The sequence below is a fragment of the Protopterus annectens genome, chromosome 10.part0 (assembly GCF_019279795.1).
Source record: "Protopterus annectens isolate FY-2018-M chromosome 10.part0, PAN1.0, whole genome shotgun sequence".
NCBI lineage: Eukaryota > Metazoa > Chordata > Ceratodontiformes > Protopteridae > Protopterus > Protopterus annectens.
Genome location: NC_056744.1, coordinates 763,412,030 through 763,429,529, shown reverse-complemented (window position 1 = coordinate 763,429,529; position 17,500 = coordinate 763,412,030). Strand labels below are relative to the sequence as shown.

The 17,500-nt window shown below is 36.7% G+C and overlaps 1 protein-coding gene across 10 annotated transcripts in view; it reads right to left on the bottom strand.

Moving 5' to 3' along the window:
• SGIP1 (SH3GL interacting endocytic adaptor 1) overlaps window positions 1–17,500 on the bottom strand; it is a 1,172,197-nt gene that overhangs the window by 382,320 nt on the left and 772,377 nt on the right. For all 10 annotated transcript variants that reach the window (XM_044085575.1, XM_044085576.1, XM_044085579.1 and 7 more), the window contains one exon: window positions 11,729–11,853. In XM_044085575.1, the coding sequence (XP_043941510.1) occupies window positions 11,729–11,853 (125 nt within the window). The remainder of the gene's footprint in view (window positions 1–11,728; window positions 11,854–17,500) is intronic.

The window sequence follows — 17,500 nt, the reverse complement described above, 5'->3', positions numbered from 1 at the left end:
AATGCCTCTTACTTACTGAAACATTCTGTCTTCTACACTAGAATGTCAAAAGTGGAAAAGCTCATATTTTCTTCTTCTTCTTATTATTATTATGTTTCTTCTTACAGTCCTGCAAGGGACTGGCATTTATTCTAAGTCATTATGGCTGTAAATAACAGCTGGTAAGTCTTCAACTCTAAATATGGACAAGTGTAATATTTCTCTATCCTGCCCTTTCATTCTTTTTTAGACATCTTTATTAAAAATTATATTTTTAAAAATTCACCTAGGTACATACACAGGCAAAGAAAAAGAAAACAAACTACAATAATATTTAATTTGCTATTTTCACACAGCATTCATATATATTTCCTTTTTTAACAGTTTTCGCTCTCTTCAAGATTGCATACCTTGCTCATTTCCTGCCGTTCTCTTAAACTCACTCCTCCTTAACATTATTCTGTATGCATTGCTCCCACAAATTCCATTTAATTCTATGTAATGTGCTCCTTCCCTTTTATAAAGATCTCACCTTTATCTCCTTTATAATATTCAGTGTTTCAGTTACAGTTGGTTTATATTCTAGTTTTTATTTTCAAGTAATTGCATTTTTAATAGCCAGTATCTCTAAACACAGTAAAGCTTTCCAGTGTCAAATTATTTTAGGTCCTATATCCCAGTTCAAAAGAATCAGTTACTTGGTTACAACCAAATGCTCTCCCAATATTTTGCAGAAAATACTATATGAAGTATTAGGGTGGAGCATAACAAGGGTTAGGTGTAGAAGGTTTTGTGTTTTATGAGAAGTGATGTGCCATGTATTCTGACACCTGCATTTAAATCGATCGGTTAGATAATGTTTTAGTTGAGGCCTGACTCTGGAGTAGATTATACCTGATGTTAGTTGACGCCTGACTTTGGAGTAGATTATACCTGATGTGAGACAATGTGGGAGAGACTGCCACAGTTCTGGAGCTAGTACAGAGAAACAATTGTCTGTACTGTGCAGTTTGGTGTCTGAGGTCTGGGGTGTTGGGCTTCCTGTAGAGTGTCTTCTAAGGCTGTAAGCAGGAGCTGCTGTAAATAGATTTCATTACAAGAGGGAAATAGGTGCTTTACTGTAGACATTTGTAAAGTAGGGTGCAGAGAAAAAGGGGTTTCTCTGGTTTGTATTGGTAGCCATTTTGCCTTGAACAGATTTAGGCATTGATGTTCATGCTGGGGAGGAGAGGTTTGTAATAGATGAATCAGCATATTTTATTTGATATAGTCTGTAAAGTTGCTGTGTTTTTGTTTGAGGAGGTAGTGAAGACAGATAATGCTTATTGCAGTTGTGCATGCAGGACACTTTTACCAGTAAATAACCTGGCTGGTGATGAGTACAATTTGATCTTGAAAGTTGAGGGATTGGTATCTAAATGGGATGGCTGTTACAACTGCATTGTTGTCCAGGTCCATAACAGTGAGCAAGCTGGGGATTTGGTAAGTATTTTCTTAGTGTAAAAAAGCACAGTCTTGGTTTTTATAGCATTGAAAAGTATATTTTTTTTGGAGCAGAGCCACTTGTTTAATTCCAAAAGGTCAATTTTTTGCTGGTCCTGAATGACCTGGTGTTCAGGGTTAGATCTATAGATGACCATGTCATCGGCATATTATAGGAGTTGTAGCTTGTGTAGTTCAAGGGTAGTTTGTTTTTAAAAAGGCAACTAGTAAAGGAGTGAGTGCTGATCCATATGGCCTTTTTTTCTGAATAATATACAGCTGCAGTCAGGGGAGAAGCAGACTCTGACTCATGCAACCTGAAATTAAACTACAACATATGTGACAAAATAAGCTACTATGCACTGACACTTTGTGAATGCATTTTTATTTGAAATGTTTAGTAATCATCCTTCTAGGACTGTCTATTTTATTTGTGTGTTACATGCCATGTTGGAATGTAGCTGGTTCTGAGCAATGTAGGAGACCATTACCAAATGTATTTGTTTGAGGGAACTTGCCAGAGGATACCTTGGACTTTCTGACTGGGGCCTTGTGGTTTCAACCTGATGAAATCACAGGTGTATTATGTGGATGCCAGAAGTGCTCTTCTTTTGGGTTTAGAACTCTGGAATCATGAGTTCAGCTGATAAGCTATACTCTTCCATGGATTATGACTGAATAACCTTTGTTAAAGAAGCTGGGTGTCACAGTTTAGGTGCTCCCCTTCTTGAATTCTGGTCTCATCCCATGCTCTAGTAAACAGTCTCTTCTGGATATAATGTGGTCATTTTGCAAGAAGTGAGGCACAGATACAAGATCTGAGCAGCTGGGGGTTTTGGTTAGCCAGTTCAGGCTAACCATTGCCTGAAGATTAGAGATTAAATCTGGGTGTAGCAGAATGGCTTCATCCAGTGGATGTCTGCTCAAAGACAATCTAGAAGACAATAGACATATGTTTCTGAAGATGGCTTAGGTGGTATCACTTACTCTTTAGGCATCATCCTACATGCTGTGATGCAAATAAGACATGCTGGTGATATCACATGAGAGCTAGTCAAGGGGCAAGGTCCAGGAAGTTGTTTCTCAAATTTTTAGAACTGTAGAAGCCAACCACTATACCAGATTTATTTTATTGGGAACAAAAACTCGCATAGTCTTCTGAAGTGTTGATACAAGCTATAAAATGTGCTGTTCATGGAATGTCCACCCCAAGACTTCAGTGTGTTAGGCTTAGAATTTGGCACAATGTGTATTGTCCACACTTAATAGCTGTTGCTAACAGGGGCCATTGATGCCTCATTAGATAAAGCTCTGAAGGTGGTCTGCATAAGATATTCTGAGAACATGCAAGCAATAATGCCTAACAGGGTGTGTGTTAATGTGTAATTAACACCCACCCAGTGGCGTTGGGCCTCTACACACCTGGAACAATGTTAATTACACACTTACACACACCCTGGATGGCATTATTGCACTTAGACAATGAGCTCGCTGTAAAATTGTTGTGTTTTACTTGCTTATTTATTTTTTGAATTACTATATTATTTTTTTTATATATTTTTAATGTAAAATAGTTCCTCCGCCTACTGTTTCAAACTTGCTGTAGTATATGTTAATGGTGTTGGAGGAAGCATTTTCCATCAAATATATATAAAAAATAATATAACGCTTAAAAAAAAGCAAGTGAAGCACAACAATTTTACATACAGTCCATTCTCTCTCTCCCATACACACATACACAGTTTCTTCCTCTTTCACATACATACACATAGAGTCTCCTCTGCTTTCATACACACATCACTCACACAAGATCTGTCTCACCGTTTTTCTCAAGCTCTCACAGTTTCCAGCTGTCATCATGCACACATTCAGTCTCAATCTCTCTCGATCTCTCTCACAGGCAGTCTCCTCTGCTTACATACATGCATTCACTCACACATCACTCTCGCTTTCTCTCTCACTCTATCCATCCACTTCTCTCTCTCACACACACACACACACACACACACACACACACACACACACACACACACACACACACACACACACACACACACACACACACAGTCTGTCTGCTTTCATGCACCCATTCACACACACATGCAGACAGAAATACACACACAATCGCTCTCTCTCTCTTACTTACATACATGCATACACTCTCACACAGGCTGCATTTTCTTTTTTTTCTCCTTTTATTTTACACTCGCTAAACAGCAAAAGCGCTGCTTAGCGAGTGTAAAATAACAGCTCGCTCACTCTTACTGATAGGCATGCATACACTCACACACAGACACAGATACCTTTTTTGTCTTCTTTTTTTATATTTTACACTGGCTAAAGAGCAAAAATGCTGCTTAGCAAGTGTAAAATAACGGCAGCCATTCCATTTCCTTAGTCCTAGCTCCATGGCGGCTTGATAAGCTGCCGTGAACCGGCAGACTCATTCTTCTCAGTGGGCATGACCTGTACATTAATAACCTGCTGGAGAATACATGTTCTCCAATCAGGTTATTGATGTACAGTTTGCCCATTCTTTTTGTCAATCCCATTAAACTGAGTAAAGAGTGCAGATGTGCATTAGTTAACTGTGGAGTATAGAACTATGTATTCTAAATGATTTGTCTGACTTGATAGAGAAACATTAATGTTTTCTCTTCATCAGGTCAGTGTCTTTCTATCCTTCATAGAAATCTAAGAAACAGAGGGTACAACTGCGGTGTAGCTCAATCTCACAGTACTGTGATGGATACACCTCTGATATGTCACAGCACTGTGATGGAGACACCCCAGATATGTCACAGTGCTGTGATGGAGACACCCCTGATATGTCATAGTGCTGTGATGGAGACACCCCTGATATGCCCCACAAACCTTTCAACTGTCCAGATTTTCACAGAATGTCCAAATGTCTGCTTTATATTTTTGGTCTGTTCCTCATAAAATTTGTAGTTTTGTTGCAAATGGCTGAGGATTGCCGTCACTAAATAATGACATACATTTGTGTTTTAGATTTCATATCCTTCAGCAAATAACATTCTAACATAAATCCTGTTATTCTACCAAATTCCTAAGTTTATAAGAGCAGTATTTAACATCTGTCCCTATTGTTGTGTCTTTGTCCCCCATTATTTAAGCTTTGTCCAGATTTTTTGGGTTAAAAGTTTGAGAGGTATGATGCCCCAATATGTGGCATGAATATGTGGTAATTGGTGACCTTGAAATATCTTGATTAGTTATGGAACTCCTCTTTGGGTATAAAGCAGCTTCTCACCTTTGTTTAGTCTTTCTTATCTTGTTGCATCCCTCATCTTGTACATTTATGGAGGTCCTCTCACTACATTATTGCCATGGTGTGAGGGATCCGTATCAGAAATGGGGGTTTGTTACTATTGTTAGTACAACTTGATTCTTATATTAGTGCATCATCTCTTTTTGGGGATCAGTGTACTCCCAGTGAATGCACCATTTATTTATTAAAAGCATTACACCAATGTTTAAATGAGTTGTTAAACAGGACACTGTTTTATATTTTTGTATTTTAATATGGTTATTTGTCCGCCAACACCTCCTACCTACCTCATTTGTATACCGATTGTTTTGGTTGCTTTCATATATAAAATCTTTGAATAGAAATATACCAAGTTAATAAGGACAGAAGTAGAATTGCTATGCATGCTATGCCATAATCTGCATCATTTACAGAAGTTCTTCACACAAAACATCACTTTATCAGTGATTTAAATTCACATACTTTCTTTAACTATTTTTTTTTCACATTTAAGCTTAGACCATCATACATGGAATATCTTAAAGTTCAGACTTAAAACATAGAATTATCAGTGTTGGTTGGATTTCTACTAGAATACATTGGAGGGGAATTGGCTTCAAGGGAGGCAAGCTTCGCCATTTTAGATATGCTGATCTTCGCAAGTAACCCAAAGGACAAAAAAGCTTTTTGGGAAAAAAAAATATTATATTGATCTCACAGATGGACTAACAAATATATACACACATTTAGAGACCACTTTCTACATATTCTTACAAAAAGAGAGCTAACCTATATCATAGTCCTGCAGAACACCAGAACTGTTTGTGATTTAAAGGTATGCTGTTATTTATTTATTCCAATCATGCAACACTGCTGCTGATATAGAGATCACATTGTTAAAGCAACTTCTGCTGATGCACTTAACAGAGTTACAGCTAACAGCTTAAGTAGTTGCTAAGGTAACCAGCTGTAGGCACTTACATCATGCAGACCTGGGCTTTATTACCGTTACTTTAAATTGCATACTGACAGAGTTTAAGCAAGTCACGACACTAGAGTGACAATAAAAAGTAATCTATAAAAAACAGGCATTTATATCTACTCTGCACCAGCTGACACTGTATACTTTAAAATAAGAATGTGTCTGCCTGTACTTTCATTTCCTATAGGAAGGTAATGAATAAATTACCCTGTCTGCTGCTAAAAATGTACTGGCTGAGTTTGATAATTCATCTAATGCTTGGCAAAAACCCTTTACTCAGGATTTATGCCAGGCATATACCAGTATAAAGAGTTCTGATTTATGAAGACAACCCTACCCAAAGCTCTGCAGTTTATCACTACCACAAAACTAAGAATATGCTACAAAAATGGTGCAAACTTCAAGAAAGACATTGTTTTCGCAAAACTGACAGTCATAGTCTCACTGATGTATTATGGGGAGGAGCAGTTATATGGATACATGATGAAGAACAGTGCCCCCACAGCCTGGCAGCAGCGGTACTTTCCACCTACTCACATATTCTGGCAGTGAGGCCCTCAATGATGCAAGATGTGAGCTATACCCATGCCTTCACCTACACAATATCAGCAGTAATGAGGAGTCCCACTGTACTTTCATGCAGTAATTTAACAGCTGGTGCCCTATAAGTGCCTCCTTAACAGGCACTGCAGTAACTACTGGATCCTCAGCCTTTCAATAGCAAACCTAGCTGTAATGTGAGTACCCTTCTAACTCTGCCATGAGATTATGTGGCAGTGTACCATAAACTAGCCCAACAGTAGTCAAAGCCTTATGCTAACAGCCACACTCAGAATGGTCATTATCTGTGGTTCCTTCCTAAATTACAAGCTATATAAGTAACTCAGCCGCTTCTCACTTTTTCTCAGCATTTAGCCTCTATATCCCACCTTCCACCTGCAGGGGCAGTAATACATTTCTTTTAACCAATGATGCATAAGGATTGGCTGTCCATAACCAGAATGGTATATGTTTCATCACCCATCCTTCACATAAAGATATCCTGATATGTTTTTTCAACCAGTCAACAATATGAATATGAAATTATTATTAAAATAAACCTCAGCACACAGCAATTGCTGGCAAAATTAGGGGACTATGAAAGCATGTACTGTAACATTGTCAATTACAAGATCCCCTGCCTCCCTCTGCGTAACATATCTCTGAGTGAAGACTGCGCTGTCAGTGCTAACTGCACTAGTTTCTTCCTATCACCTCCTAATAAACTGAGACAAACAAAGGTGCTCTCACACTCACTCACTCACACACACACACACACACACACACACACACACACACACACACACACGCACACACACACACACACACACACACACACAGTCACAAAATCTCCTACAGACACATTCATACTCTCAGAACCACTCACTCACTCACTCACTCACTCACTCACTCACTCACTCACTCACTCACTCACTCACTCACTCACTCACTCACTCTCACTCTCTCACTCTCTCACTCTCTCACTCACTCATATACCTGCATGCACATAGACACACACACACACACACACACACACACACACACACACACACACACACACACACAGACACACACACAAGGACAGATGGCTCCATGACATGTATCTTGTTAACAGGGGTGAATGGGTATATGCTATCCAAAACTGGAGCACACTTTTATCACTTTTTATGAAAAAAAAATAACTGTAGAGTGATTCAGGACTTGGTTTAGTGACTTACTTTGGTGTTAGTGCCATTTCCAGGAAAAGCACATTAACCATGTCTGTGGACTGCTGTATTTGCATGCAACTTTACCAGAAAAAACTGCTGTGTACACTACTGACACTTCCTAAGTAAAGATGTAGTAGAAGAGAAGTCTATGACTTGCTTAGGCTTATCACAGTGCCGAAATCTTGTGAAGAAAGGCTTCCTCAGTGTTATAAACCTTTCTGATTCCCAGGGTAAAATATCTAAAACATACTCAGTTAATGGATCTTGACAACATCTGAACATACTTCTCAACATCTTACAGTAATAAATCTGGACAAAGACATAAATAAAAGTGGGACAAAGGCCCAAAAACAGGGACATTTTTTAAATATCTTTCTTACAAACTTAGAAAGTTGATAGAATAACAGGTTTTGTATTAGCATGGATTTTCTGAAAGGTATGAAGCCTGAAACTCAAATGTCTGTCATTATTTTCTGACTTCAGTATTTAATGATTTGACACTAATTTGACAGAAAAACACAATTTTATGAAAAATGGACCAAAGATATAAGGTAAAAATCTGGACATTCTGCAAAAATCTGTACAGTTGAGATGCATGCAACTGAGTTCCAGAAAAGGGAGCAGACATTTATCTTCAGTTGCATTCTACCTCATAGTCTAAGCCACCACCATCAACCCCCAATTTAAGATGTTTCATTTCTATTGTTGAAACAATTAGACTATCCATATTACCTATTAACTCATTCACTCCAATGGAGCTCAGGAAGTGTGCACTGTAACTTCCAGTGGGTGGAGCCTAATAAGCCTTTTGACAGAATCAAATTATGTCCTCACATTTCAAACACATGTTCATAGCTCTCAAATCATAGGGGTTATGAAAGAAGCATAAATTGGAAACTCTTCAGCACAAACTATTTTATAGTGGTAATATTCTTTAGGTTCTAGGTCTTAAACTGAATTTTATAAGTCACAGTAAACACAGTAACTATTACTTTTGTAATATTTTGTAAACAACTTCCAGTATCTCAGCAGACACTCAAGTTGCACACATACTGTCAGCAGCATTTTATTCATCTAGCTGAGAGCTTTCATTTCAGGCTAAGGAGTTCTGTCTGTGTTACTTGGTTGTTGAGATATTTAGAAAAATGTGAAAATTATATCTATATAAATTAATATAATAAAAAACAACAGTTAATATCTATTTACCTGCACTAGACAGAGGTCAAATATTAACACAGTTGAGTTTGCCATTATGTAAGCTTTAAAATGAAATCTTATAAAACTTTGTACATAGCATGGTTTTGGAATTATTGATGCAAATATGAGCAAGCAATATTTGATGCCTAGAGGCGTCAGTAGGAGTTAACTGCAAATGTACCTGGACGTGTAACTTGAATATGAGTTAATCTTAGAATTAGTATGAACAGCATATATGTGCTCTTAGATATTCTGTGACAGGTGCAATGCTATTTTTCCACTGTAGAAACCCTCACACTTTATGCAAATAGCCATACATACCACACTTTAGAACTGTAATCACACATAACTTTGACTTGAAAAGAAACATTAAAATGAGACAAACTCAGAGAAAAAACACTGTTTTATAAATCTACAATAGCAGCAAAAGCTACATGGAAAACCCCAATACATTTAATTTTCAATGTGCTGAAACTTTCAAATGTTCATTCTCCAGTAATTATCTCAGTTTGTTGCTCCTCTTGCTAATGAGAACAGGAGTTCTGTTTATTCAAACAAATAAATCATGGGGTCCCATGAGCCATGGGTGTGCTGTTAGCTTATGTATTGTTGTTAGCTGAGCTTAGCTGCATGGTGATTCGCTGACCATGATTAGCTGCCTTTTAGTTATTGCTGTTGTCTAGTTTTTGCTATTATTCTTTTCCTGATTGCTTCTTCTTATTATTGTAGGATATTCTACTTATTGTAGGACCTTCTCCTGTTTGATGCTTTTACTTATTGTGGTATTATTTGGTCAACTTCCACTGCTACAATTTACATCTTTCAACTTGTTGCACTTTCTGTATGGAAACTTTGTTGCTGTTATCTTGGTTGCTGCTTTTACTTTTTGCAGAATCGATAACTGATCTACTTCCATTGTTAAAAATCTTCATCTTTTATCATAAGGTCATAGGTAAGTACTGGGCTAGCTGTGATTGTGGGCCATTTTAAGCCTAACCAATTTCCCTTTTTGTGCTTGAATTAACCTATCCCTTTTGGTTAGATACTGGCTTTACCCGTCCCATGATCAGTAATTCTATATTAAACCTAATGAGAATAACTGGGATCATACCATGCATGGGACAAAGCATCTAGGAGCTGCCTCTGTCTTTCAGTAGTACAGGTAGGCAGTCTTGGGGTAAATTTTCTGTCTCACATTGATAGATCCAAATTGCACTTAAATATGGGCAGGGATGAACTTTGCTTTGTGTGGATCGGGAGTCTGTTCCAGAGCAGTGGCATCCTCTGTGAGCTATACCTGTACTTCCAAACTATTCTGTTGATGTTGCAGAAGATGTTTGATCTCTAGACCAAGTATTTCTGATGTCATTTAACTTGCTGATGTGCAGTAAATCCTTCAGTACTGGGTCAGAGGATGCCTTGTATGCCAGACACAGTTCACCTCTTAGCAGTCTGCAGGATACCAAGTATTAGTGACAGGGCTTTGAGTCGGTCCATGTAAGATATGTTGTTTAGGCCTTGTATCAGTTTAGTAAGAACTAGAACTACTAGAAAAAAATAATAAAAGGGATACAACAACATGATTTTGCAACTCTGAAAGTATTTAGTTTTACTTGTCAATGTTTACATCTGAAATTACTTCCTTAAAGCAGTTAAAATATAATTAGAACAGATATTCAGAGGTTAATACGCCAATGACCAAGTTTCTTAGAAATATGTACTATAAGGAATTTTTGTCATTAGTCAAAATTGTAATCAAAGGAAAAAACAATAATATGGGGATTGTGAAATTCCTTGCTCCCCATTTGGGGTTTATACCCCCTTCCTAGTCCTACTGAATTGTCAATTTGAAGTTAATACTGACATTTAAGTAATGGCATGGTGACACTATCCATGCAGTTTTCCCAGGAACTGGTTTCATGGAATTATGATTTAAGAATAATTTTACTATTGTTAAAATAACTAAATGTTCTATTTTCTAACAGTATTCTAATTTCATCTTCAGTTATCCATTATTTCATATATTTAAGAAGGATGCACTTTCACATTGCTGTTCAGAAGGTGTTAGTATAATGCCCCAAATTAAGTCTGCAGTTGATAAACTGAGGTCTCAGACATATCAACAATAATGGACTGCATGTGTTGCTTTGATATTTGGCAGCATTCAGTTCATGAATGTAATATGCTGTGAGAGGATACATTTGTTAACTTATTATAAAGCTGCATCATGTTATCTTTATTTTATTTTTTTACTTTGCTTTTTTCCCTCCATGCCTGATAACCATCAGACCTCCACTCAGTCAGACAGACCCTATTTGTTATCTAGGATTGAGTATTTCACCCATTATCAAGGCAAGACTTGTCCAGATATGAATGTCATTCAGGCAGCCATAAGGGTGCTTTGTAATCCCCCACTCTGGAATCCTGGTAATGAGGTATTTAATAGACATAACCACACTTCCGGGGGGAAACATGTGATCTGTGCCACTGCAGAGGTTCACAGCACCTTCCTCATGTGGGTATATGCTTCTGCACACTGTGCTGAGACATGCCACCAAGCAGTGGCACCAGCTACTAGGCCACTCATTTGAATCACCAATCCTCTTCCAAGCATTCCTTGAAATGAGTGGTCAGCTTTGTCCCACAATCCTCCTAGGAAGGGCATGCCCATCCCTTCCTGAAAGCTGGTAACTGAAATTGAATCACCTGGACCATTCTCAGGCCTTTATCCTTCTCTGCCACAGGAGCTGGACAGATGATCTTTATTTTTATAATGTCAGATCACAATAAGATGTTTTTAAATGAAAGTTAAGTTTTTAAGCCAAATAATTAATGCCACATGTACTGTTGAAAGGGAATTACTTACTTTGGTAAATATCTCTAGCATTTCTAGTACCTAACACACATCCAATGCACTTACTTTACCTTTTATATAAAGCCCCTTATAAAGCTATATTTTTTATTTGAAAGCATAATATGGAATCCAAAACAAGATTCAAATGATTTGTATATATAATTTTAGAAGTTTCTTAGGAAGTCTATGTAAAACTGATAGCAAATATGACATACCATACTACCGATTCCAGGTTTTCCAGGTGGTAACTTTGGTCGAGATGGAGGCCGAGGAGGAGGAGGAGGTGGTGTTGTGCTGCAGGCTGTGCTTGGAGTTGCCGGCCGAGCAGGTGATGAAGAACCTATAAGATATTTTTAATCCTTTAATGATTATTCATATATGTAGAATATTGCCCATAATGTTTGCAATATCCATCTGATGATATGTAAAATTAAAAATAATGTTATTTAAAATTAGTACACAAGAAGTTTATTTAAAATCACATATCATTGGCAGTGTCAGATAGTTTTATGCACTTGATATTAATACAACTGATGCATTGAAATGTATGATGTCATGGAAATGTATATCCCTTAAAAACAGAAATGTAATAGTCGTCCAAATATTTCTGGTTTATAACAAGTTTCAGAAAGTTATTTTGACTGTCACCTTTATTTATCTAAATGCTTATATATATAATACAAACAACTGTATTTAAACATGATAATGATATATACAATGGCCATGAGAAATGAAGGCATAATATATTGTTCAGACTTTAAATGTCAGTTTCAGAAATAAATTATTCGACTCACAATTGTATTTATTAATATTTATAAAACAACATGCACTCCATATTGTGGCTGAATATAGTTCTCAAATAAGGTCTTTTACCTGGTCAAATGATAAAAGCATAAAATAAATAAGACTTGATGCTGATGACTCTACAGTCGCATAAAATACCACAGTGTGTTTCCCTCCTCAGCACCAAAGGTATTCCTTTATTTGCTTGTACCTTCACTAGTCTCCAAGTATGCATCAATGCAGCAACTAATTTCCTTAATGCAGATTATCCATATAAAATGTTTTTCTGTCACAGCCTACAGAATTATTATTTTTTAACTTGTTATAAAGTTGAGTTTTGCAGTTAACCACACCATCTAATCTGATCTGAGCACTCTAAAAGCACTAGAAATGAAATGTAGAATTATTTATATATAGCAACATCTGTAAACTGGCCTGCAACAGTGAAAGCCATGCTTCAGTCTTCTGCTTTGCTTTTCTTAGTTCAAGTAACTGCTGTCAGCAACACAGCTGATCACTGAGTTAAGCAATGATAGCTGTCAAATATGTCAGGAACTAATCTGTATTTGTTCTTGTATAGTTTTCATAACAAGCTGTCAAAGTCCATGACAATCCACAGTCTATATTGCCTGTATGCTTTGAAAATACATCACTGTCATCTTTCATAGAACTGCATTACATAGCATGCTGTCAGAAAATGTTGCTCCAATATTTATTCTATACTACATATATAGAAGGAGGAAATGGTGCGGCACAGCCATTAGGGACTTATACAATCATGCCGTTTGCAAATGCATTTTACTTTTACAGTGATATATTGCAGTAATTATTTTTAACTTTTCTGTACAAGCTGATAAAATCATCGAGAAAAATATATTAGAATATTCATAATCTGTTATAATCTGCTGTTTTCTGTATCACTGTATTGGATGAAGCTGCTTCAATGGCTTTAGTGGCTGAAATTTTTGAAGTATGAGTAATCTCTGCAAGACATAACAATTGTTTTCACACTGTCACATAATAAATGCAATACCAAAGCCAGGGCTTTTCAACAGGAAGACCAAAACAACCATCTGACTATTTAGTACTATTTGCAGATTCATGCTCAGTGTAATGCTGAAGATAAAACACATAAAAACAGAAATTTGGATAGTGATGGCTGAAAAAGTGAAAACAGTCAAAACACTTATCAGGCCCATCTAGTATCCATGTCTCCATCTGGACTAATGCATTATTCTATGCAATTATGCACTCATCAGCTTGAATACTTTCCCTATAAATACTTGAACTTCTAGTTGCATTTATTATATTTTCTCTGAATAAATGTTTCTTTAAACTACCATTTACTTTATATTTTCTAGCTGTATCATTTCCCTTCATCTCTAATATTTCATTTTCTGAAAGATGTTATTTTCCTGCTCTTATGTCTTTGGAATATATTGAATATTGCTTCATTTTCTGCCTTTCTTCTGGATATAAAATGAACCAAATGATTATTGTAATGAAACCTTTTGGTGGAAATTGATTAGGTGTGTATATGCAGAGATTTATCTTGGAAATTATGGATGCGCTGCAGATGTAGCCTCATCAGCCAGATGATGCCAATAGGCTCTAGGAAAATAAAATGCAGAAATTCTGTCTTCTTAAGAAGGTATGACTAAGTTTAGATTATCATAGAATATGTACAGATGATGAACAAGAAAACAGGGTTCTAGATTTAGTTCCACAGATATGACCCTTGGCAGTGCAATGATGAACAAGAAAACAGGGTTCTAGATTTAGTTCCACAGATATGACCCTTGGCAGTGCAATGATGAACAAGAAAACAGGGTTCTAGATTTAGTTCCACAGATATGACCCTTGGCAGTGCACAGAGTTTTTGAAGAGATGTTTGGCTTCATGAGAACATTAGTACATCCCAACCTTTCTTTTGTATTAGCAGTCATGAAGACCTGCAATTTTACAGGCTTAGTTGGTGAATGCAGTGTTTTACAACAACACGCTAACACTTTTTTGTTCCCCTGTCTTGAAATGTTTCATGGAGAGTACCTATCTCAAAAGAAAATCTTGGTACTAAGAAAACCATGTTCATGTTTGCTGCCACATTCTTGTTTACCCAAAATTTAGTCAGAATAAGCTAGTCTAATGGAAACTACTTTAAAGGATGGTAGTAGTAATAATGCCATTTATTTCCTCATGGATGGATGGGTACAGTGACACTATAGCAGCTATGACAACTTGAATAGTATTTCTAGCTCCATTTCCAGAAACACTACCAACTTTTCAGTTGTCTCCATGTAGATCTGCTGTGTATGATGACTTATATCACCATTGTCTGATTGCAGGAATTCATAAATTATAGCTACAGTACACACATTCTCTATATTTGTGTACTCAAACTGCTCAATTTATGGTGAAGTGTGACAGAACATAAGCATTTTTTTGCAGAAGTCATGACCTCTTGCACCCCATGTGAAAGGCAGGCCCTCCATAATCCCAAACTTTATTACTGCCACACTAAACTTGTTCCACTTAAGTGAACACGTGATCATTGAGAAGCAATATGCTTTTCTTGTTCTTCTTGAAAGGGTGAAGTAACCCTCAGCTACTCAGATTTCATAAATAAATAAATATAGAAATCTTGCTATATAGAAAAGTGAGCAGCAAAAGTCTAAACACATGCCAACTCAAGGTAGCATGTCCAAGCACAAGTGAAATGAGCTCAAGAGGTCAAGCAAGAGAAACTAATATATCTTCATGGACATATATATCATGTCTGACCTGACGCAGAACTGAATTTGATCCCTTGCTATCAAATTCATTAGCTTTAGTTGCTCAAGACAGATTTTTTTTTTACAAACTTCATTACTGAATTTTCCTAGAATGTTCTTCTTATTTTGATTTCATCTCTTATGAAAATCACTTCTACTGCCATCCCAAAGGTAGTGTTTGCTCTTCGGTACTTCCCTTCACAATAATTCAGTAAAACCTATGGCGATCCAGTTATCAGATGTTCTGGTCCTCCCTCATAATATATTTTTGGACATGCTTAATGGAAATCTTGGAAGTAAGTCAATGTACCTAAAGTTAGCTTTCTGTTCATCATCATCATCATCATCATCATCATCATCATCATCATCATCATCATCATCTTTTGGCTTTTCCCGTTAGGGGTCGACACAGCGGATCATCTCTTTCCATTTCTTCCTATCCTCTGCATCTTGTCACACCAACCGCCTGCATGTCCTCTCTCACCACGTCCATAAACCTTATCTTAGGCCTTCCTCTTTTCCTCTTACCTGGCAGCCCCATCCTTAGCATCTTTTTCCCAATATACCCATCATCCCTCCTCAGCACATGTCCAAACCAACGCAATCTCGTCTCTCTTGTTTTGTCTCCAAACTGTCCAACATGACCTGACCCTCTAATATAGCTTTCTATTCTATTTACTGAATGTAAACTTGTGCAAATCGGAATTTATAAGAATAGCAAAAGCCAGATATTTTTACTGAATGAATATGTTTCTTAACAATATATCACCTGCTGAAAGAAGTATTTTCAGACACATTAACTGAAAGGAAATAGTCAACAGGTCTCAGTATGCCCACACATTGGAATAAGAATATTTTTTCTGCACAATTGGGCTTTTTAGTGACTTGGTTAATAGTAAGACTAGCCAAAGTTCCAGTTGCTCTAGCAGGTTAACACAAACCTTGTTCCAGCTAACATTTGCTCTGGATTCTGGGTAATTGCTAATTAAGTTTCACTACTTCAGGGTCTTGGTAGACCCACATATTTTTCTGCTCTAAAGCAGGAAGCATTGTCATGTACATTAAGTAGAGAGTAGTCACAGCTAATCTATTGTATCATCAGACACCAATGGCAATGTCAGTAACTGTCCAAGGAAACCCACTCCTTATTTTTGATAGTTATACTTTCCTCATCTTCACATATTACCAGCCCAGCTATTCTATATTATCAGATTATTCCTGCCAGCTCTATATTACTAGACTATATAATAATCTACAGATTAACATTGCTAGCACTAAATTATGCATGGCACTATTTCTCAACCCAATTCTTACTCAGGCTAAGCTATCAGTTAAATAATAACATTAATAGACACTAACCAGAAAACTTTATTAAACAGCTAAATAATGCTTTTTAATGAAATTAAATGATATTAAAATAGGTTGTAATGGTAAAACAGTAACAGATAAACCATTAACTGAAGGAAACATATTTATTTAACTTGCATTAATTGTGTAGTTGAAATGGTCCAAGGACCTTTTTCAGGCATTACCCATGCCAGAGAGGCCAGGCAATACAACTATACACACAACAGAATGTAAAACGATTTGCATAGAAATATATGTAGGCATTGACAGTATCCTAGTTGTACATAAAACACAGTGTTGAATTTTCATTTAGGAACAGATCATTTTGAATTTTCAGGTAGGTTACAGTTCATTACTGACAGAGCACATTAGCTCAATGAATATTATATGACTGTATAATTATTTCTTGCCTAATAGTTGCTTTCTAGCCCAAATTCCTGAAACACTTACAAACATGCTGTTTTATAAAATATTTTTATTTACATTTTGAAGCTAATAAGTTCATTCTGTTGCTTTATTTCTTCTGGGAGTTTGTTCCAACTGGTAAGTACATTTTTAAAGAAGGTTTTTCTTGTAGTGATGAATTTCTAAGGGGGGGGGGGCAGTTCTGGTTAACTGAGTGCAATCTGTATTTCTAAGAGTATTCTTACAATCTCTATTAAGAGGCTGGTCTTGAAAGTTGAACAGTGTCCACTATTAAGGAGCTTCTAAGTAAATTTGTTAAGCAGTAACATCTCTTGCTGAAACTGTAAGCCATCTACTGTTCTTTACTGTAGTCCTGTGGTGTTCTCCATTGTTATCTAGACTGATAAAGCATAGTATGTTATTCTTGGTGGTTTGTAATAAAGTGGTAATAGCAGCTTAGTTTACAAACAATAAGAGTCTGTTTGTATTTAATCCTAAGGATGAGTACACTGATGGCTATGCAGCTTCTGCTTTCAAGAGTGAGGAAACTGGATTCTGCATCAGCTGCTTAAATTTGTCTTAACACTTTGTTAACTTGATTGTCCATGTGAAGAGTAAAAGAGACAGAAGGATCTAATACAATTCCTAAGTATCCTTGAGTGATCAGTGTATGTAAAATGT